Here is a 23,909-nt window from a genome sequence, read left to right as displayed (position 1 = left end):
TATCATTATATTGCTAACTGCCTAACTGGTGTTCTCAGGCAAAAAAAAATAGCTTAATATTTGTAAACAGACCTAAATGTCACTTCATCCACCTCTGCAGAAATGCTGAGTTTTTTCTTAATGCATTTTCAAATAGTTTTTAGTGGAAAGTAAAATGAATATTGATTGGATATTTCTCTCCCCCCCCCCCCAAAAAGGAGCTTGGAACTGCATTAAGGACATTACCACCACTTCCGCTGAGGGTAATAATGTGACCTTTGTGCCTGTGTTTACATAAGTGTTTCAAAATTAGATAATTGATTACATATTAAATATTATTTATTTTATTCTTTTAATTAGTATTAATTCCTGACACTTGTGTTCACATGATAGCTATGGACAACCTGAACATGGACTCCATAGTACCATATTCTCCTCTATACTATAAAATCTCTACTAGCTGTCATTTAACTCTTGCCAATCTGCAGGCTCCTCTAAGTATCCTTCCTCCAATTTCATTTCCCTGGCAAATGAATGTTTTTTCTCTTCTTACCTTCTGAGAGGGGGAGCCAAGTTGAGTTTATCTTGGCTGTCCATGAGGATAGTGAAGTGAAGGAGAGGTGGACAGATCCAGCTCTGCTATATGCTATGCCCCTCCTAAAAATTCAGGGAAGTTCCTCCACTGACTTTCTGGAGGTCAGGATCGCCATGGAAACTTGGGAGGCTAAGGTCAGTAGGTACATTCTATGCAAAAGTGGCAGATATCTATGCCTAATTAATACTACTAAAAACAGCTCTTCAGTCTCTCAAAAAGGTTTTTATTTGGACAGCATGGGGGAAGAGATTGGGTGTATGATTTGGTGAATACTGGTAGGGTAGGAGCCCCACTATCTGTATCTGTGCTTAAAACTAAATAGACTCACCTCAACTTTGCTGATATTTTCTATTTGCTGCAGCATTTCTCTTATCCTTCCCTCTGCTTGCCTTACGTGGTGTACTGAAAGCCACTAGTCAAGATGTATCTTCCCAAACTGCGCTCGTCATTCAAAGATTTTTTTTTTTCAAATCAGTCAGTGAATCCCTAAAGAGACTGTAGGACCATAGACATCTCTGATAGACCTCTGTTATGTTTGTGAAGTACTCATCTCCCCCTGCTCTAACACATAACTGATCAGCAGGTTAATTAGTTTTCCAAGCAATCAATATCACTTTAATGCTGGTGCTTAAATTTGGTATTTGGAAGTCTGACAATTCCTTAATTGTAACTCAGGTTTTTGAAGTGATAAACTGCCAAAGGTTAAATCGTATCTTTTAGTCTAGATTGAGCAGTATCTTTGATCTGTAAATCGGGGCAGTAAACTTGCACAAACCTCACCTGTGTTTGTAGGTAATTACATTAATACAAAAATCCCTCAGATGAAATTACACTGACAGATTAGCTTTCCACAGATAGTTGCAGATTTCTATAACTCTATGAAACAAGTTAAAGTTTGATTCAAATGGATGAACTAGAAGAATTCAGAGTAGAAGTCAACTCTTTGGAGCTTAGTGACAGAAACAAAAGATGCATGCATTTTGATCATGTGAAAACTATATAATTAAATTTGGTGATAAGGGATGAAGCTAATAACTGACATCCTTTGAAACTGAATACATCAATTAATTGGGACAAATTTTTCAAGAGAGAGTTGTTGTGACTCAAATTCAGATACTGTTTTTGGTGAAAGAGCATAGAAAGAAAACTGGCAATTAGAAGAATTGTAGCCTTGTAAGAACAGAAATAAAGTTTCTGAGAAGAGTTCTGTATATTAGCCTGTAATACAGTAGTAACTGGTCCTATACAAAACAGTTGCTAGACTATTTTTCTAAATGTATCTTTGTAAAGTTAGATTATTACTTATGGGTTTTTTTATTTATGGAACATAAAATCATTTTTAATAATTTAGTAATTCTGCAGGCAAGATTGAATAAGTTGTGAATGTTGTGTTAATGCACATTAAAAATCAAAAGTACAGGCAAATTGCTATTTAACTAGTGTTGCAAATCCATACTTTTAAATGTAAACTCCACGTCTTCACAAGAGCAACTGTTGGGACTGTACACGTGTGTGCACCATCATGGTATCAGATGTCAGGCCCAAATGAATATGAAGAGCTACCACTCAATTCCTTCCAGCTGTCGGACAACCTAGTCAGACCTCTCTAGAATTCCTCTGCTTTGTCCTTTCATCTGCATAGTTTGTCTTATCCTTAGTGGCCATGGTGGACTAGCATACATTGTACCTTCTATACACTGGTGATTCTTATCTGCTGAGGAGATTCTGTCTTTGTGCAACTTTAACCCAGATGACTGTGTGAGAATGAGACCCCGAATTCTGGCAATTCCTGTTAGAAGGAGCCCTTAGCTTGGTGCAAGGTGACTGTTAATTAGCACCAGGCCCTTCTTCCTTGCTTACGGGCAAGTCAGTGTTGGAATCCCAAAAGGCTTCAGATCCCAAAAGGCTGAAAGGGTCCAGTTGATCCAACTAGTGTCATCTGTCGCCCCTTTGGATCCAAGTCAGTAGTCAGTATCATCTGATGGTTGCTTAATAGACTGTGTTAAAGGAGCTGAAGGGTTGTTTGTTGCATGATAACTGAAGGCTCCAACATTTCAGAACTATTCTTGCCTGATCTATATCTAATATGGCATTCTCTCAGTTTGGGGAATAAAATATTGCTCTATAATCAATAACCATACTGTGATGGTTTCTAAACCCTATGTTGTTACTGTGAAATTTTGAAAATCTTCAGTACATAAGAACATACAAACAGCCATACTGTGTCAGACCAGTGGTCCATCCAGCCCAGTACCCTGTCTTATGACAGTAGCTAATGCTAGATGCTTCAAAGGGAATGAACAGAACAGGTAATCATCAAGTAATCCATCCCCTGTTGCCCATTCCCAGCTTCTGGCAAACAGAGGTTAGGGTCACTTCAGAGCACAGTTTTACGTCCCTGCCCATCCTGACTAATAGCCATTGATGGACCTATCTTCCATGAACGTATCTAGTTCATTTTTGAACCCCCTTATAGTCTTGTCTTCACAACATCCCCTGGCAAAGAGTTCCACCGGTTGACAGTGCATTGTGTGAAGAAATACTTCCTTTTATTTGTTTTGAACCTGCAGCCTGTTCACCGCCCTGCACTTTAAGCGGGGAGGGGTTTGTCTGGCTGGCCGGGAGAAGAGGGCAATGCTTTCTGGCTTGGGGGAGGAGGGGAGACGTAACACTGCTAGAAGAGCAGTCAGCATGGTGGATGCCTCACCACCTAGGAATGAGGGGTTTAAAAAGGTCAGCCTGGGCCTGTCCACTCCACTCATTCACTCAGAACAGGCTGGGCAGCACCCACCCTCCCTCCCTAATTAGGTCACAAATATGCCCAGTGTTTAGCTATATCTGCTGTGGGCATTACACTAGCCGCCCCACTGAGGGGGTCTGACCATATTGGCCAGGTGCAGTGGGAGTTTTTTTGCCTTCCTCGCAGCAGGTTCAGGTGGGCTCTGTTCACGCACAGCATGATGGGCGGTAGGCCGTATGCTGCATCCCTTTATTTAAGTGTATAGCAGATGTTCAGTGCAGGTACTCCATAAATTAAGGCACAAAAGAATGGAAAAATGGTTTGGAAAAGGAATTAAGGAGAGGTGCTTGGTAATTAAGCAGCGGGGGGCAATTGGAGACTCCTATGATTGGTACAGCAGGGAGCCAACCCCCCCATCATTATAGTCAACCTTAACCCCTCCTACGAGGGGGGGTGGTCAGTAAGGTCCTGGCAAGGGAATTGCTGGAGGGACCTGGATGAAAAGGGAGGGGAGCTGATGGAAACCCTCCCCCCCCCAGGAATTGGCTGGAATTGTTAAGGTCCCGGCAAGGAAATTGTTGGAGGGACGTGGATGAAAAGTGGGGGAGCTGGTGGAACCCCCCCCACACACGAAAAAAAAATGGCTGGAATTGGAGGATCCCGGCAGTGGATCTGGTGGAGGGACAAAAGTTTTGCACCTGCACTGCACATTTTTATCCGCTGGGTTAGTCCCAGACATCTCTCTAATAATAAAGTTGCAGCCTGATTAAATCCATATCTACTGTCTCCTGTCATTCTTTCTGCATAGCCAGACAATAATTTCATTTGGTGACCCCTAGGTCTTGTGTTATCAGGAGTAAATAACACTTCCTTATTTACTTTCTCCCTACCAGTCATGATTTTATAGATCTCTATCATATCCTCCATTAGTCATCTCTTTTCCAAGCTGAAAAGTCCCAGTCTTATTAATCTCTCCTCATATGGAAGCTGTTCCATGCCCCTAATAATTTTTCTTGCCCTTTTCTGAAACTTTTCCAATTCCAATATGTCTCTTTGGAAATGGGGTGACCAGATATACACGCAGTATTCAAGATGTGGGCGTACCATGGATTTATACCAGGGCAATATGATAGTTTCTGTCTTATTATCTTTCACTTTCCTAATGAGTCCAAATATTTTGTTAGCTTTTTTGACTGCCACTGCACATGGAGTGGATGCTTTCTTGAGTGGTAACAGCTAATTTAGACCCCATCATTTTATATGTATAATTGGGATTATGTTTTCTAATGTGCATTACTTTGCATTCATCAACAGTGAATTTCATCTGCCATTTTGTTGTGAGATCCCTTTGTAATTCTTCTCAGTCTGCTTTGGACTTAACTATCTTGAGTATTTTTATATCATCTGTAAAGTTTGCCACCTCACTGTTTACCCCTTTTTCCAGATCATTTATGAATATGTTGAACAGTACTGGTCCCAGTACAGACCCATGGGAGACACCACTATTTACCTCTCTTCATTCTGAAAACTGACCATTGATTCCTACCGTTTGATTCCTATCTTTTAACCAGTTACTGATCCATGAGAGGATCTTCCGTCTTATCCCATGACAGCTTACTTTAAGAGCCTTTGGTAAGAGAACTTGTCAAAGGCTTTCTGAAAGTCCAAGTATACTATATCGACTGGATCATCCTGGTCCACAGGCTTGTTGACCCCCCCCAAAGAATTATAGTAGTTTGGTGAGGCATGATTTCCCTTTAGAAAAACCATGTTGACTCTTCCCCAACAAATTGTGTTCATGTATGTATCTGACAAATCTGTTCTTTAGTACAGTTTCAACCAATTTGCCTGGTATTGAAATTAGGCTTACCAGCCTGTAATTATCAGGATTGCCTCTGGAGCCTTTTTCAAAAATTGGCGTCACATAAACTATCCTCTAGTTATCTGGTACAGAAACTGATTTAAACGTTAAGTTATATATCACAGTTAATAGTTCTGCAATTTCACATTTGAGTTCTTTCAGAACTCTTGGGTGAATGCCATCTAGTTCTGGTGACTTATTAAGGTTTAATTTATCAATTTGTTCCAAATCTCCTCTAATGACACAACAATCTGGGACAGTTCCTCAGATTTAATTCCTAAAAAGAATGGCTCAGGTTTGGGAATCCCCCTCACATCCTAATACAAAGAATTTGTTTAGTTTCTCAGCAATGGCCTTATCTTCCTTGAGTGATCCTTCAGCATCTCAATGTTCAGTGGCCCTACTGGTTGTTTAGCAGGCTTCCTGCTTCTGACTTACAACATTTTTTGCTCTTACTTCTTGAGTCTTTGGCTAGCTGTTCTTCAAATACTTTTTTAGCTTTTCTAATTATATTTTTACATTTCACTAGCCAGAGTTTATGCTCCTTCTATTTTCCTCAATAGGATTTAACTTCCACTTTTTAAAGGATGTCTTTTTGCCTCTAACTGCTCCTTTTACTTCATTGTTTAGCCACGGGTTTGTTTGTTTTTTTGGTCCTCTGACTATGTTTTTTAATGTGGAGTATACATTTAAATTGAGCCTCTATTATGGTGTCTTTAAAATGTTTCCATGCAGCTTGCAAGGATTTCACTTTGGGCCCTGTACCTTTTAATGTCAGTTTAACTTCCTCATTTTTGTGAAGTTCCTCTTTCTGAAATTAAATACTATTGTAGTGGGGCTGTTTTGGTGTTCCCCCTCCCCCCACAGGGATGTTTAATTTTATCATGTTATGGTCACTAATACTAAGTAGTTCAGCTGGATAGTTGAAATCCCCTATTATTTTTGTGTTTATTTTTATATCCTCTCTAATCTCCCTGAGCATTTCACAGTCACTATAACCATCCTGGTCAGGTGTTTGGTAGTATATCCCTATTGCTATATTCTTATTATTCAAGCATGGCATTACTATCCATAGAGATTCTATGGTACAGTTTGGTTCATATAAGATTTTTACTTCATTTGACTCTAGGCTTTCTTTCACATATAGTAAAAGTGGTAAAGAGTCCTGTGGCACCTTATAGACTAATAGACATATTGGAGCATAAGCTTTTGTGGGTGAATACCCACTTTGTCGGATGCATGTAGTGGAAATTTCCAGAGACAGGTATAAATATGCAAGCAAGAATTAGGCTAGGGATAACGAGGTTAGTTCAATCAGGGAGGATGAAGTCCTCTTCTAGCTGTTGAGGTGTGAACACCAAGGAAGGAGAAACTGCTTTTGTAGTTGGCTAGCCATTCACAGTCTTTGTTTAATCCTGAGCTGATGGTGTCAAATTTGCAAATGATTTTTTGCAAAAGCTCAAAATTAAACAAAGACTGTGATTGGCTAGCCAACTACAAAAGCAGTTTCTCCTCCCTTGAAAAAAGAAAAGGAGGACTTGTGGCACCTTAGAGATTAACAAATTTATTTGAGCATAAGCTTTCGTGAGCTACAGCTCACTTCATCAGATGCATTCAGATGAAGTGAGCTGTAGCTCACGAAAGCTTATGCTCAAATAAATTTGTTAATCTCTAAGGTGCCACAAGTCCTCCTTTTCTTTTTGAGGATACAGACTAACACGGCTGCTACTCTGAAACCTCTCCTCCCTTGGTGTTCACACCTCAACTGCTAGAAGAGGGCCTCATCCTCCCTGATTGAACTAACCTCGTTATCCCTAGCCTGATTCTTGCTTGCATATTTATACCTGCCTCTGGAAATTTCCAGTACATGCATGTGACGAAGTGGGTATTCACCCACAAAAGCTTATGCTCCGATACATCTGTTAGTCTATAAGGTGCCACAGGACTCTTTACCGCTTTTACAGATCCATACTAACACGGCTACTCTTCTGATACTTTCACATATAGTGCCACTCCCCACCCCAGTACGACCTATTCTATCCTTCCAATATATTTTGTACCATGGTATTACTGTGTCCCATTGATTATGCTCATTCTACAAAGTTTCTATGATGCCTGTTATATCAATATCCTCATTTAATACGAGGTACTCTAGTTCATCCATCTTAGTATTTATATTTCTAACATTTTTATACAGGCACTTAAAAATTGTCACTTTTTAGCTGTTTAACATTATGCGATGTAATTGAGTGGGACTCTTTTACATTTGACTGTTTCTCATCATATCTTGCCCATTTTTTATCACTTTCCATCCTCTCCTCCTTACTAGGATATAGAGAATCTCCATAAATAGATTGTCCCCTAAGGGATGTCTCCTTCACACCTGTCTGCTTTCCTTCACCCCTTCATATAAAAACTCTACATTCTTTTTAATTTTATGCCCCAGCAATCTGGTTTCATTTTGGTTTAGGTGGAGCCCATACTTCCTATATAGTCTTCTCATTTCCCTAAAGGTTCCCCAGTTCCTAATAAATCTAAACCCCTCCTCTCTACACCATCATGTCATCCACGCATCCACTCTGCAGTTGTGCTTGTCTAACTGGCCCTGCACATGGAACTGGAAGCATTTCAGGGAGTGCTACCATAGAGGTCCTGGACTTCAGTCTCTTATCTAGCAGCCTAAATTTGGCCTCCAGGACCTCTCTCCTATCCTGCATGTACCACGACCACCAGTTCCTCCCTAGAACTACATGTAAGTCTGTCTAGAAGTCTTAAGAGATCCACAGTCTTCACACCCAGCAGGAAAGTCACCAAGTGGTTCTCTCAGTCATCACAAAACCCAGCTAATGTTTCTAATGACCAAATCCCCCATTACTATTACCTGTCTCTTCCTAATAACTGGCGTTCCCTCCCTGAAAAGGTATCCTTAGCGCAAGAGATACCCTGGCATCATCTGGAAGGAGCATCCCCACTCATTTCCCTCTGCTCCAGTTTGATGTTTTCCTTCCCTAAGATGTTCATCCTCCTCAGTAGTACAGAGGCTGTCAGACCAGGGATGGGACCTTTCTTCTGTGTAAAATTAGTCTTCACAACATAAAGTTGTTGACCTCAAGTCTAACCAACTGAATCACTCTGCAGAGACAACAGAGATCCTACTTAATTAGAAACAACCCTAATACAGGGTGAGGATTTGCTTGCAACCCCAAACTCTCAAATAAGTTAAAATATATTTAGTTGCAGAGATTACTGTAAGAAATATTGCTAAAAATAGTGTATCCTTTATGTTCCTGTTTATTTATCCTTATTCTGTCCTGTAGAGGGCTGCTGTCAGCCCCTCATCTCATTAACCTGGTCGCAGCATTGTTACTGGAACCCCATCATGCCCCCATCATATAATGGTTAATGGCAGAAATAGGGCGACTGTCCGCTCCTTGTACCAGAAATTAGGAGCCCCAACCCCATTCCCCAGCTTCTTTAGGAGATGCCTCCTCCTAATGTGATTCCGGTTTTTCAAGGTACCAGCTCCCGTACTGATCAAATAGCTGCTCTGGCCACATGCCAGTTTCCAACCAAATGAATTGTATAGCCTTACCTAACCACCAAGGCCCTGGGCTGCTGAGAAGAAAGAGGGGAAAAATCCACACTTCTCAGGCCAAACTTCTTGTAGTGAGGGAGAAACTTCTTTTTCAGACTCCAAAAGGTAACTAGAATGAGGCCCCAAAACCCAGTCCTAGTCAAAAGAGGGAAAGGGACAGCTTTTCTTTTCAGCACAGAATGGCAGCCTGGATAGAAGGAAGGGGTGAAAGCCCTCAATGGTGGGTACACAGGAGACATTAGGCGTATGCTTAATCCTATCATTCAACCAATCAGCCCCCCTCCTCAAGCCCACAAGATGGCTGAGTGCTCAGGAGAAAGGAAGCAACCGTTAAAGGAGCCACAGGTTTTCTTTCCCCTGGGGTCTGAGGTATTATGTTATTTCAAAAGAATACTAGGCCCCAAGCCTGCAATACGATGCATGCAAGCAGATCATTAAGTCTGTATGGTGTCCAGTGAAGTCAGTGGAGCTCTGCCTGGGTAAAGGGGTTTCTCAGATTAGAGAGTATAAATTAGTATTAAAAGACATTTTGATTACAAAATATAATTTAATTAAAAGTCTTGCAAATATCCATATTTTATTTTTTGCTTGGAATGGTTTGTCTCAAACACTACTAGAATGAAGGCCTCAGTGCTATTGCTGGATAATTAATAATAATAGCAAAACACTAACAAGTAGCATTAATCTAGTAGAACTAGTAGAAAATGCTAAAATTCTTTGACATTAATTCATTTATTTTCTGTAATTTTTTTAAATTATAGAAAGCCAGTAGCCCCCTTTTCTAATACAGGAGTGCCATACGATATATTTATTTAGACTTTTCCAAACTTACTCTGAAACTGTTTTCAAAGCAACACTATTTGGTGTGTGCTGTGACTGAGTTTGCTTCTTTAATCTTCATTTAAATAGAAAGTTATGATCCTGTCAGTCTTTAGAACATAAAGGATTCTATGGCATTTTTGCAGGATTAAGGATTTACATACAATGAACTATCTTAATTCCCCATGCAGTCCTTATTATGTTGTCTATAAATTGAACTGACCTTCATTTTATTTAAAAAAAAAAATCCGGTAAATGTCTTTTTGCTATTATAGGACTCTGATACCTGAGGCAAAGAAGTTATTCTAAGTAGATTTTCCTTCCCTTTGTAGTATTTAGTATTTTGTTACCATGTTTGGAAAAATATAGACATTTTCTTCTAAAATAGTTTAATACTATTGTATACAAAAAGACAAACATACATTTGAATATGTGCAAAGCCCTAAATCTCAGATTATTTGCCTCTATTAGAGAAAACAATGGCACATTCCTGGCTTGCAAAATGTACACTTTTCTATAGGAGTTCTGACAAATATGAGAACTACATTTTTCATAAATGTATTCCCCAAACTTAATTTTATTTTTTCTTTAAGTTCTGATTCTGCAATCCGCTCCACCTGGGAGGAATCCACCTTCAGGGAGCACCGTCTAGCGTCAGAGCCATAATTGTGGCCATGAAATTGTAATAGATAATTACAACTCAGAGTTATAAAAAATTATTCAGTTATTTAAGATTCGTAATTCTAACCCAATAGTTTTGAAATGATGCTGTTTATTTTTGTATAACACTTAAAAGTGTGATTCAGTGGAGTTATATTTCATGACTTCCATGTTGTCTTGGTCCTCCAATAGCCATAAAACCTGCTTTAGCCAAATCCTCTCATAAATATCATCTAATATAATGTGTATCAATGTACAGTTTCAATGGCTGATATCAGTAAGTGCCGGTCAATCAGCTAAAGAAGAGAAGCAGTGCTAAAAAATATCCTTTCTAGGATAGTCCAAGAGTGTGCAGAGCCAACCAGAATGAACAGAATATATGCCATTCATTACAAAATAAGATTGTACTTATCCTTGGCAGACTCCTGTACAGCCATGATTTAGGACTCCATACAAGAATCTTTTTTTTTTTCTCAGCAGCAGCTCTCCCCTACAAGCCTTTTTACAGACTGCAGGGCTGTACTTCTGTTATGGATTCACTGCAGGTGCGCCCCCTTGTGGCTCAGTGTGGCATAACGAAGCTCTCTTCTCTCTAGTACTCCCGCCATTGGTCGCTCTGGCCCCTCAGTGGCCTCTCTTCCTGTAACTCAGCTCTCTGGCCAGGTTACAATTTAGAACTACCCTTTTGGGGGTAACAAAGTCCAAAAAATAAAAATTCAGATGTCCTTACAAAAAGGTCTTTGGCCCTAACTCTGGGCTCTGTGTTCTTCATACCCTTCTCTCAGGGCTCTCCACTATCCTTGTTCCCTTCTTGGGCCTCACACCACCTCATTGGTGGCTGGTAGGTGAACCACACCCTCCCACTCTATTTTTGGATTACAGCCCTGTAGTAAGCAGGCCAGGTCTACCTATTTTGACCTGCCCCGGCTACCTCCCTGGGCTTCTTCCTGCCATAGCTTTCTACCAGGCCTTCTCTGCACAACCTCTCCAGGTTCACCCTTTTCTCAGACTTGCAGCGTTCTCCCCTGAAATCCCTGGTTAAATCGCAAACCAAAAGTATAACATAAACCAAGTTTCACCCTCTTCAGACTTGGCCTTTGCATGCCTCTTAAGTTCCATTTGCTGTTCCTGCTCTGAACACCTTCCAGAGTGCTCACCCTGTAGTCTGTATCCTGTCCTTTTATCAGGTCTTACCATGGGAGTCTGCTTCAATCCCGTGGCTGCTTTGGCTCTCTCTCCTGACCCCCATCAGACATCTCTACTCAGGAGAGGGTCTCAGGGCTCACAGTCCCTCTGGGCTTCTTCCTTGAGTGCTGTGGTTTCTCTTTTCTCTGATCTCAGAGAGTGACTGTAGAGTCCTTCACACACTCCCTGCAGCCCCCCTTCTGTTCTTTACTTTTGCTGTTCATAGTGCTTTCCCAGCCCCACCTACCAGCTGGGCTACATCAACAATTAAGCATGGCCTCTCAGGTCCATATAAACCTATTCCTTGTCCATGTGGGGTACAACCCCTATCACAGTTGACTAATATCAAACCATCTTCCTCCAGGCCTTTAGAATTACAACCAGTATCATTTTGTTTACTTCAATACCAGTAGCTCAATCCTTTGAATAATAATATTGATTTTGATGTTCCATATCTTAGCACATGCTAGTACCCTTTCCTTAAGAGGTACAGTGGTAATAGCCTCATTCAGAAGTACAAAAAAAATTGTTGAAATTGCTCTTCCACGTGGCACAGTACTGTGAAACCAACCTGCTGATGGGCATTACCCACTGGAGAAACCTTTCTATGCTACTAAATAGTTTCAAGTATTCAACCCACAGTTTGTGCACTTATACCCATACAGTTGTAAGTGATTCTGTAGCTCAGTATTATGACCAGCCAAACACATATCACATAAATGTGCAGAGTCATAGAATCATAGAAATGTAGGGCTAGAAGGAACCTTGAGAAGTCATCAAGTCCAGCCCCCCACACTGAAGTAGGACCAACTAACCTAGACCCTCCCTGACAGATGTTTATCCAGCCTGTTCTTAAAAACTTGCAATGACAGGGATTCCACAACCTATCTTGAAAGCCGATTCCACATCTTAACTATCCTTATAGTTAGAAATCTTTTTCTAATATCTAACCTAAATCTCCCTTGCTGCAGATTAAGCCCATTGCTTCTTGTCCTACCTTCAGTGGACATGGTGAACAATTAGTCATAGTTTTATTGTCCTCTTTATAACAGCCCTTAATATGCTTGAAGATTGTTATCAGGTTCCTCCCTGCCCCTTTTCTGAAGATTAAGCATGCACAGTTTTTTTCCATAGGTCAGGTTTTCTAAATCCTTCTAAATCTTTGATCAGTTTGTTGCTTTCCTCCTTTGTATTTCAAAGATATTAATTTATTTGTATTTAAGTGATTAAACAAGTTTTATAAGATTTCTGTTAAAAAGAATGGATCCGTTAATGAAGGGGAGAAAATGTGACTATATGCCTACTGTAAAAGGTAAATTTCATAATTACGACTTTAAAATTTGCTCCTTCTAGTGTCCTGAATTCAAAAGACCCAGGGATATTGCTGTTGACTGGATTGCTGGAAATATTTACTGGACGGATCATTCTAGAATGCATTGGTTCAGTTACTATACAACTCACTGGACAAGTTTAAGATACTCCATCAATGTAGGACAGTTGAATGGACCAAACTGTACAAGGCTGCTTACAAATACGGCAGGAGAACCATATGCAATTGCTGTAAATCCTAAAAAGGGGTATGTTGTTTCTGTGGCATTTTATCATGTTGTATTCTATTTTATAAATAACAAACATACATAGAAGTTTAAGCAAAGCAAACATGACTTGCTGCATAATAATGTCTACAAATGTGCACATTTGGTTATTTAGCCTTTCTGCTTCAGTTTACCCATCTGCAAAATGAGGTTAATATTCCTCATCTCTCAGGTGTTTTGTGAGACTTACAATAATATAATGTCTGTTAAGTATTTTGAGATCATTTGAAGAAAGGTGCAATGTACATTTAAGGTGTTAATTCATGCAAATTCAGGCAACAATTTTATGTTTGATATTTTTAGGATGATGTATTGGACAGTCATTGGGGACCACTCTCACATAGAAGAAGCGGCAATGGATGGTACTCTAAGAAGGATATTGGTACAGAAGAATGTACAAAGACCTACAGGTACATGGAATTTCAAATTCCCCATTAAAAGGTAGCATTGTGTGGATTTCTTGGCTGACTTCCAATTTTGCAGTCCTAAAGAATTCTATAATTTTATATTTTAGTAATAAATATACAGTTAACTATTAAATTCATAATATTTTAAATGACATAACTGAATCTAGGCTTAAGAATCTAAGCTTAACACAGTAACTTTATAAGACAATACCAAATAACTATAGATATATAGAGAGAGGGAATTAACAGAACAGGGCATTTAGAGTCATCCATTCCCTGTTGTTCAGTCCTAGCTTTTGCCATTTGGAGATTTAGAGACACCCAGAGAATAGGTTTCATCCCTGACCATCTTGACTAATAGCCATTGATGAACCCATCCATATGAACTTACATAATTTTTTTGTACCCGGTTATACTTTTGGCCTTCACAACATTCCCTTCACAACACCACAAGCTGACTGTGCATTGTGTGAAGACATACTTCCTTTTGTTTTAAACTTGCTGCCTATTAATTTCCTTGAGTGACCCCCTAGTTATTGCTTTATGTGAAGGGGTAAATAACTCTTCATATATTTGCTTTCTCCATACCATCAATGATTTTATCGACCTCTATCATATCCTCCTTTAGTCATGTTCACAAGCTGAACAGTGCTAGTGTTTTTAATCTCTCCTCATATGGAAGCTGTTCCATACACCTAATCATTTTTGTTGCCTTTAGCTGTACTGTTTACAAATCTAATGTATCTTTTTTTGAGATGAAGCTACCAGAACTATACACAGTATTCAAGATGTGAGCATACCATGCCTTTATATTGTGTCCTTATGGTATTTTCTGTCTCATTATCTATCCATTTCCTAATGGTTCCTAACATTCTGTTAGCTTTTTTAACTGCTGTTGCACATTAAACAGATGTTTTCAGAGAACTATCCACAATAACGGCAAGATTTCCTTTTTGAGTGGTAACAGCTAATTTAGACCCCATAATTTTGTGTGGATGCTTGGGATTATGTTTTCCAATGCACATTACTTTACCTTTATCAACACTGAATTTCATCTGCAGTTTTCTTGCCCGCTCATCCAGTTTTCGAGATCCCTTTGTACCTCTTCCCAGTCAGCTTTGGACTTAACTATTTTGAGTACTTGTGTACTGCAAAATTGTCTGCAAATTTTGCCACCTCACTGTTCCCCCCACTTTTGCAACCATTTATGAATATGTTGAACAGCTCAGGTCCCAGTGCAGATCCTTGCGTGATCCCATTATTTACTTCTCTCCATTGTAAAAACTGACCATTTATTTCGACCATTTATTTCATATCTTTTAAACAGTTACTGATGCATGAGAGGACCTTCCTTCTTATTCCATGACTGCTTATTTTGCTTACGAGCCTTTGGTGATGATCATGTCAAAAGCTTTCTGAAAGTCCAGCTACATTATATACACTGGATCAGCATTGTTCACATGCTTATTGACTCCCTCAGAAAATTCTAATAGGTTGGTGAGGCATGAGTTCCCTTAACAAAAGCCGTGTTGATTCATCCCCAACATGTTGTGTTTGTGTGTGTGTGTCTGGTAATTCTGTACTTGATTATAGTTCCAACCAGTTTACTGGCACTGAAGTTAGGCTTACTAGCCATAATTGCTAGGGTCATCTGTGGAGCCTTTGTAAAAAATAGGCATTACGTTATCTAACCTCCAATTATCTGCTACAAAGCCTGATTTAAATGATAGATTACATACCACAGTTAGTAATTTTGTATTTTCATATTTGAGTTCCTTCAGAACTCTTGAGTGAATACCGTCTGGTCTAGTGACTTATTACTATGTGATTTATCAATTTGTTCTAAAACCTCTGCTATTGACCTGTTAATCTGGAAACGTTTCACAGATTTGTCACCTGAAATGAATGGTTCGTGTGTGGGATCTCCCCCACATCCTCTGTAGTCTGGTTTGGCCAATGTACATAGCAGAGGGGCATTGATGGCACATATCACATTAGCAGATGTGCAGGTAAATGAGCCCCTGATGGTGTGGCTGATGTTGTTGGGTCCTCTGATGGTGTTGCTAGGGTAGATACGGGGACAGAGAAGGCAATGGGGTTTGTTACAGAGATTGGTTCCTGGGTTAGTATTTCTGTGGTGTGGTGTGTAGTTGCTGGTAAGTATTTGCTTCAGGTTGGGGGCTGTCTGTAAGCGAGGACTGGCCTTCCTCCCAAGGTCTGTAAGAGTGTGGGATCATTTTCCAGAATAGGATGTAGATTTTTGATGATGTGCTGGAAAGATTTTAGCTGAGGCCTGTACGTGATGGCCAGTGGTGTTCTGTTAATGTGATATATGCCATCATGTGCCAGCAATGCCCCTCTGCCATGTATATTGGCCAACCCGGACAATCTCTATATAAAAGAATAAATGGATACGAATCAGACATCAGGAATGGTAACATACAAAAGCCAGTAGGAGAAGACTTCAATCTCTATGGACATTCAATAGCAGATTTAAAGGTAGCCATCCTTCAACAAAAAAAAACTTCGAAAACAGACTTCAAAGAGAAACTGCAGAGCTACAATTCATTTGCAAACTTAAAACCATTAATTTGGGCTTGAATAGGGACTGGGAGTGGTTGGCTCACTACAAAAGCAATTTTCCCTCTCTTGGTATTGACACCTCCTCATCAGTTATTGGGAGTGGACCACATCCACCCTGACTGAATTGGCCTTGTCAACACTGGTTCTCCACTTCTAACGTAGCTCCCTTCTCTTCATATGTCAGTATATCTATGCCTGTATCTGTAATTTTTACTCCATGCATCTGAAGAAGTGGGTTTTTTACCCACGAAAGCTGATGCCCAAATAAATCTGTTAGTCTTTAAGGCACCACCAGACTGCTCATTGTTTTAGCACCTTGATCGTCCAGTGGCCCAAATGACAGTTTAGCAGGCTTGCTATCTCTGATGTACTTAAAATAAAATTGCTGTTAGTTTTTGTATTGTTAGCTAGTTGCTATTCAAATTCTTTCTTGGCCTGCCTTCTTACACTTTTACACTTGATTTGCCAGAGTTTGTTCCTTTCTATTTTCCTCACTAGGATTTGACTTCTGATTTTTAAAGGATGCCTTTTTGCCTGTAACAGACTCTTTTACTCTGCTGTTTAGCCATCTTGGCATTTTTTTGGTTCTTTTACTGATTTTTTTTTATTTGGGGTATTCATTTAGTTTGAGCCTCTATTACTGTGTTTTTAAAAGGTCTCTACAGTTTGCAGGTATTTCACCCTTGTTACTGTTCCTTTTAATTTCTGTTTAACTAGCTTCCTCATTTTTGAAGTTAAATGCTACTGCAGTGGGTTTCTTTGGCAAGAAGGATGTTATATTTAATTACATTATTGTCACTATTACCAAGCAGATTGGTTATATTCACCTCTTGGACAAAACCCTGTGCTCCACTTAGGACTAAATCAAGACAAGCTACTCAAAGAAGCATTTATTGTGTCTGGACAAATAACCAGTCAATATAAGGATCATTGAAATCCCTCATAACTATTGTGTTTACTGCCTTTGTAGCTTTTCTAATCTCCCTGAGCATTTCATAATTGCCATCACCCTCCTGGTCAGGTGATCAGCAGTATATTAGTACTGCTATACTCTTATTGTTAAACATGGAATGTATATCCATAGAGATTCTATAGAACAGTTTTATTTATTTAAGATTTTTACTTTATTTGACTCTGTTTTCTTTCACATTTAGTGCCACTCCCCCACCAGCACAACCTATGGTCATTCCTATGTATTTAGTACCCTGGTATTACCAGGCCTTATTGATTATCCTCATTCCACCAACTTTTGGTGGTGCCTTTTATATCAATATCCTTATTTAATGCCAAGCAATCTAGTTCACCCATCTTAATATTTAGACTTCTAGCATTTGTATATAAGAACTTGTACATTTTGTCTATATTCAGTTGCTTGCTTTCATGTGTTGTATTTAAATGGGAGTCATTGTTTGTTCCTTACTAACTCCCACCTGTACTTTACCAACTTCTTTCCTATACTCTTTTCTAGGATATAGAGTTCCTCTTTCATAAATTCATTCATAAGGAATGACTCGGCCTGAGCTTGTACTTTTCCACACTTGTGTACTTTTTTCCAGCCCCTTTCCCCAAAGGTTCCCCAGTTTCTAATAAACCTAAAAGCCTCCTCGCACACAATTGTCTCATCCATGCATTGAGACACTGCAGTTTTGCCTGTCTTTCTGGCCCTGCATGTGGAACTGAAAGCATTTCAGAGAATACTACCAGGAAGGTTCTGGACTTTAATCTCTTACCCAGTAGCCTACATTTGGCCTCCAGAACCTGTCTCCTACTTTTCCTATGTCATTTGCTCCACAACCCCGACTCTTCCCCTGTACTGCACATAAGTCTGTCTGAATATTTTCTGAGATCTGCAACCTTCGTACCTGGCAGGAAATTTATTATGCAGTTCTCCTGGTCATCACAAACCCGGTTATCTATACTTCTAATAAATAAATACCCGATCTTCCTAGTAACTGGGGTATCCTAGGAGGGGTATCTTAAGTGCAAGGGGGTATCATGATATCATCTAGAAGGAAAGAATCTATGGGATTGCTTCCCTCCACTCCAGCTTGATGTTCTCCTGCCTTGTGACTTTCGTCCTCCTCAACACACTGATGCATCAGAGTTGGAGTGGGATTGCTCTATTGTGTCCCTGAAAGTCTCCTCTAAGTATCTATCTGTGTCCCTTAGCTCCTCCGGTTCAGCTACTCTGACCTCGAACCCATACTCTTTCTGATGAGCTGCTTGCACCGCATACGCACAAATACCACCTACATACAAGGCAGATGATTGTACATGCTGCATCTAGTGCAATAAATTGGATAGCCCCCACTCTGATGCTGGACTTCTGCATGTATTATTCTTATTCTTGCAGGTGTTTGGGGGTGGGGAGTAGGCAGGTGGAGAAGGGGGTTATTGATCTAAGTTTAGCGTCTGTTTGTTAGCTGTATCTGCCTCTTGCCCTTGCTAAACTCCCTCATAAAACTCCCCTGTCTGTTGCTTCTGTTCTCCCTGAGTTAGCCCTCCCATTTATCAAGGGATCATAACAGAGTTAGGGATCAAAGGATAACAGGCTGCAGCCTCATTAGTAAGCTCTCAGCCTAACTTAGCAGGCCACTTGGATCGGCACTCAGTCCCTAAAAAAGCCACAAAACAATCTTCAAGCAAGCAAGCAAACAGCAAGCAAGCACACAACAAATCCATGTATAAATCAGGTCTAAAAAAATGTATATGTAGCCTTACAGTCTGTTATAGTTCGCACTGTTTGCAGAGACAATCAGTTCTACCTTGTGTTTAGTTAAGAAACTCTCAGTACCTTTCCCAAACCTGAAGAAGAGCTCTGTGTAGCTCGAAAGCTTGCCTCTTTCACCAACAGAAGTTGGCCCTGTAAAAGATTTTATCTTATCCACCTCAGTCTATCTGTAGTTAGTTTGGTGAATACTGTACTAAACTTTAAAATCCATTTATTTTAATAAAAGTACAAAAAAGAGAGAAGTTAAAAAGAAATGACAACTTAATGTATTGTTCCCTAGGTATTAAACAGAAGAACTTAAGCTTAACAAGAAAAGTAATAATTAAAATCATGTGAGTTATGCAGGGTTAAGGCTACAGACAGAAAGCTCAAAATAGAAAATGCCAAAATACAGAATGAAATGAATATAATTAAATAACAAAATACACTTCTATACCTCCCTTGGTCTGTTCAAGCGCCTCTCCTCCATCATTTCTCCATGTTTAGACTGAAACAAGAATAATAATAGTTACTGTTAATCTATTATAAATCATCTTTATATCATTGTTTATTTATGCTATAGTTTACAAATCCAAAACAGACTATATTCCCTGACTTGGATATTAAAACCTAACAACTCATGGCATAGCAAATTTCAGCTAAGGGAGGTTCTGAGGAGAATACTCAAATTCTTGTGGAGCATCAAGCTGCCACAATAAGATTTTCATATTTCCCCAGATTTAGAGGAGATTTTTTGCTGAAACATATTTATATAAACACTTCTCCAGGCTTCAATGATCTGTTGCTTTAATTACTGTTACCTTCTCATTTCCTGACGTCTTGTTTTTCACTCCAGTATTAAAACACTGCCTTTAAAGTTATCTTTCTCTCCGCAGTGCTCCAAATATATCACCTTCCCTCTCATCAGTGATGTGAATGGTTAGTTTTCATTATATGAAATTTTGCAAGTAATAACAGTACAAAACTGATCTGAAAAATGCAGTTGCTGTTTTATTTCTGGCCTGACCACAAACAGGACTGCAAAAGATCCTCTTTTCATAATATTTACTTCTAGCTATGTTACGTTTAGAAAAATTTCAGATAAGCATTTAACAAGACTTTGGAATCCTTAAAGGGCTCAGGAAAGTGAAAATTAACAATGTTTTTTATTGCAAAACATTAGTCCATTCTTCCATAGCTTTTACTGATAAAAAATAAAACTCCCTGGGGTCTTGACATTTTTTTATATATATTTTTATATATTTTCAACATATTTAGCTTTTTACTATTTCTGTTTTCTCAGCATGCTTAAAATAGGCCTTTCTGTTCCTATGGAGTCTATCATTCTTCTCAACTGAGACTTTTCTGTTCCTGATCAGAGAAAACGTGAGGCTTTATTGCAAATGCATGTCGTACTGCTCCTAAATTTGTTCCCAAACATGACTTTGCAATTCCAGATAAGAGTGAGCATAAGATTGGATATTTGCGCTCACGTGGTGTTGCTATAGCTTTAAATATAAAGTATACAAAATAGTGACTCCTTTCACTTTATGCTAACTTCAGAAATTTACTTCTGAAAGACAAATTGAGTATATATTATTCTTTCATTAAAAATTTAATTTAAAAATTTATTACTTTATTGAAAGCTTTTAGAATAAATCCAAGCCAGAGACTGATGACTATTTCTCCAGTTGCAGACTCTAAATGCCATTTATCATAAAGCTTTTTTTTATTATCTATTACAAGAAATTATTCTGTCGAACTGTATGTTCACAAAGCCAATGTGGGTTCTGGTATTATTTTTGAGTTCACTTCAATGGAATTTTATATGCCAAACCTTCAGGCTTTTTTTTAAAAAAAAATACTACCTATTTCATTATTATACAGAATAAAACTTTCTCCAACTTCCTCTTTCCTATCAGTAGTTGATTAATTTACTACTTTAAGAATGCTTTTGTTTCTATGTATAACTTTGACTTATACTTGTTACATCAATATGGAAAAAAACAGTTTCTTCCATTCTTGTAAAACTGTAACCTTAACAGCAGAGCATTAGATAACTTTTAAGCAGACAGAATATTTTAACAGAACACAAAATAGTAAATATAATCATTTTAAGAGGTCCCTAATAGAGCATAGTCTGCTTGATTTAACTACAAAGTCATTGTCCAGAGGCTGGTTAGGCATAATGTATCTGTGTTTTATTCTGGATATCTGAATATCATTGTTTAAATACTTAGTCTAGTTAAACTAAAACAAACAAACATAACATTTCTGTTTTAATTCTTATAATATGTAAAATACTGGCATTATGCAAGTCTGATGACAATAGAAAATACTTCTGTATGGCAGGAAACATAGATTTGCAAGATCACATATAACATTAACACCCTGATCCTACAATTCACTGTGCACACCTGTGCGCACTCACACCTGAATGGAGCTCTACAGAAGTCAGTCGGGCTCCATACAGGCACAGGATTAGGCATGTGTATATGAAATAAAGGGATGTGGTATATTTCCACCTGACTGGGGTTTTGTATTGATCAGGAAATAACCAGTGGGAAGGAAATTAAAGAAATTAAAGGAACTGGTTCCCTCAGCCTGAATTTAAGGATTGAGCAGAAACCCTACTTGTCTATTTTCTTTAGATTCCTACATTGCACTCATCTATGTAGTATTGCAATGCCTTCCAGGAAATGAGACGGGAAAGCCTATAATCTACAAAACGCTATGGTATATTTTTATACTTTATTGTAAATGTAAACTCTCTCCTTTTTTTTTTTTTTTTTTTTGGGCAGGTCTTGTAGTTGATCAGTTCAGTCAGCGTTTGTTCTGGGCTGACTTTGAATTATCTGTTATTGGCAGTGTTCTTTTTGATGGCTCTGATTCAGTAGTATCTGTGAGCAGTAAACAAGGTATGCAGAGTTTTTCTATAACACATACTTTGAAAGAACTGTTAATTAAAAAGAAATGATCTCAATTTCTGTATTATTTGTGGTATTTCCATCTAGCAATACAGTGAATATTAGTTCTGTTGCCGTTAGAGATTATTGTAGATAATGGATTTGTAAGGCTCCAATCCCAGCATTGACTAAGTGCAGGGACACTTTGTTTGACTTTATGGGAGCTCCATATGGCCACAGGTGTGGATCTGCATCCAGACTACTGCAGCCTACATGTGTAATTCACAGTATGCTGAATAACGTCAGGCTACAGCTTTCAGCTATTTGCATTCCATTACATAGAAATCCTATGTAGAGTATTTGTAGGCCATTTAGCCTGACATCAGTCCCAGGGAAAATAATGGAAAAGCTGATGTGGAAATCAGTCAATAAAAAATTAAAGCATAGAAATATAATTAATGTTAAGCAACAGAAAATAGGCCTTGTCAAACAAACTTTATTTCATTTTTATGAGATTACAATGGTTAATAAAGGTAACGGCATATATGTAATATATGGCAGGTTTCAGAGTAACAGCTGTGCTAGTCTGTATTTGCAAAAAGAAAAGGAGTACTTGTGTCACCTTAGAGACTAATCAATTTATTTGAGCATAAGCTTTCCTGAGCTACAGCTCACTTCATCGGATGCATACTGTGGAAAATTCAGAAGATGTTTTTATACACACAGACCATGAAAAAATGGGTGTTTATCACTACAAAAGGTTTTCTCTCCCCCCACCCCACTCTCCTGCTGGTAATAGCTTATCAAAGCCCGTTGCCAACTGTGCACACATATCTATTCAGGGGACACCATCACAGGGCCTAATAACATGAGCCACACTATCAGAGGCTCGTTCACCTGCACATCTACCAATGTGATATATGCCATCATGTGCCAGCAATGCCCCTCTGCCATATACATTGGTCAAACTGGACAGTCTCTACATAAAAGAATAAATGGACACAGATCAGATGTCAAGAATTATAACATTCATAAACCAGTCGGAGAACACTTCAATCTCTCTGGTCACTCGATTTCTGATCTCAAAGTGACTGTCCTTCAACAAAAAAACTTCAAATCCAGACTCCAACAAGAGACTGTTGAATTAGAATTCATTTGCAAATTGGATACAATTAACTTAGGCTTGAATAGAGACTGGGAATGGTTGATTTATTATAAAAAGTAACCTGTTTCCCCTTGTTTATTCCCCCCCCACACACACACACTGTTCCTCAGATGTTCTTGTTAAACCCTGGATTTGTACTGGAAATGACCCACCTTGATTATCATACACATTGTAAGGAGAGTGATCACTTTAGATAAGCTATTACCAGCAAGAGAGTTGGGTGGGGGGAGGAAACCTTTTGTAGTGATAAACACCCATTTTTTCATGGTCTGTGTGTATAAAAACATCTTCTGTATTTTCCACAGTATGCATCCGATGAAGTGAGCTGTAGCTCAGGAAAGCTTATGCTCAAATAAATTGGTTAGTCTCTAAGGTGCCACAAGTACTCCTTTTCTTTTTATGTAATATATGTTTACATTCTGATAAAAAAAACTATCACTACACAACATCAGTAAAGCACATGTTCAATGGGTTAAGAACTGATTGACAGATCTCAAAAAGTAGTTGACAGTGGTAATTATCATTGAAAAAGTGTGTTTCTAGGGGGTTCCACAGGGATCATCGGTTCTAAGTCCCATGCTATTTAACGTTTATATCAATGATATAGAAGTAAATTAAGTTTGCAGATGACACAAAGATTGGCAGAGTGGCAAATAATGATTAGGCAGTCATACAGAACCATCTGGATCACTTGGTATGATGGGCCCATTCAAACAAAATATATTTTAATACAACCACTGTAAGGTCAAGGTCTAGGACAAAGAATGCTGACCATACTTCCAGCATGGGCTCTGTGTCCTGGAAGGCAGTGAGTCTGAAAATAATTTAGGGGTCATAGTGGAAAGGCAACTCAATGTGAGCTCCCAGTTTAATGTTGTGGCAAAAAGGGCTAATCCTTGGCTGTATCAGCAGGGGACTAGTGAGTTTGAATAGGGACATGATATTTCTTCCGTATACAGCTCTGGTGAGACCAGTACTGGATGACTATATCCAGTTCTAGTGTCCACATTTGAAAAAGAATGTTGAAAAATTAAAGAGGATGCAGAGAGGTACCTAAAAAGTTATTCAGGGGCTGGGAAAAAAATGCCTTACACTGAGAGACTTAAGAA

General features: G+C 38.9%; 1 protein-coding gene across 1 annotated transcript in view; it reads left to right on the top strand.

Moving 5' to 3' along the window:
- Window positions 1-23,909, top strand: part of LRP1B (LDL receptor related protein 1B) — a 1,054,628-nt gene that overhangs the window by 951,359 nt on the left and 79,360 nt on the right. Inside the window, exons 78-80 of the mRNA XM_077830376.1 lie at window positions 12,788-13,011; window positions 13,333-13,439; window positions 21,531-21,647. Coding sequence (XP_077686502.1) covers window positions 12,788-13,011; window positions 13,333-13,439; window positions 21,531-21,647 — 448 coding nt within the window. The remainder of the gene's footprint in view (window positions 1-12,787; window positions 13,012-13,332; window positions 13,440-21,530; window positions 21,648-23,909) is intronic.

This window comes from Eretmochelys imbricata, chromosome 11 (assembly GCF_965152235.1).
Source record: "Eretmochelys imbricata isolate rEreImb1 chromosome 11, rEreImb1.hap1, whole genome shotgun sequence".
Taxonomy (NCBI): Eukaryota; Metazoa; Chordata; order Testudines; family Cheloniidae; genus Eretmochelys; species Eretmochelys imbricata.
This window is presented reverse-complemented; position numbering and strand designations above follow the sequence as displayed.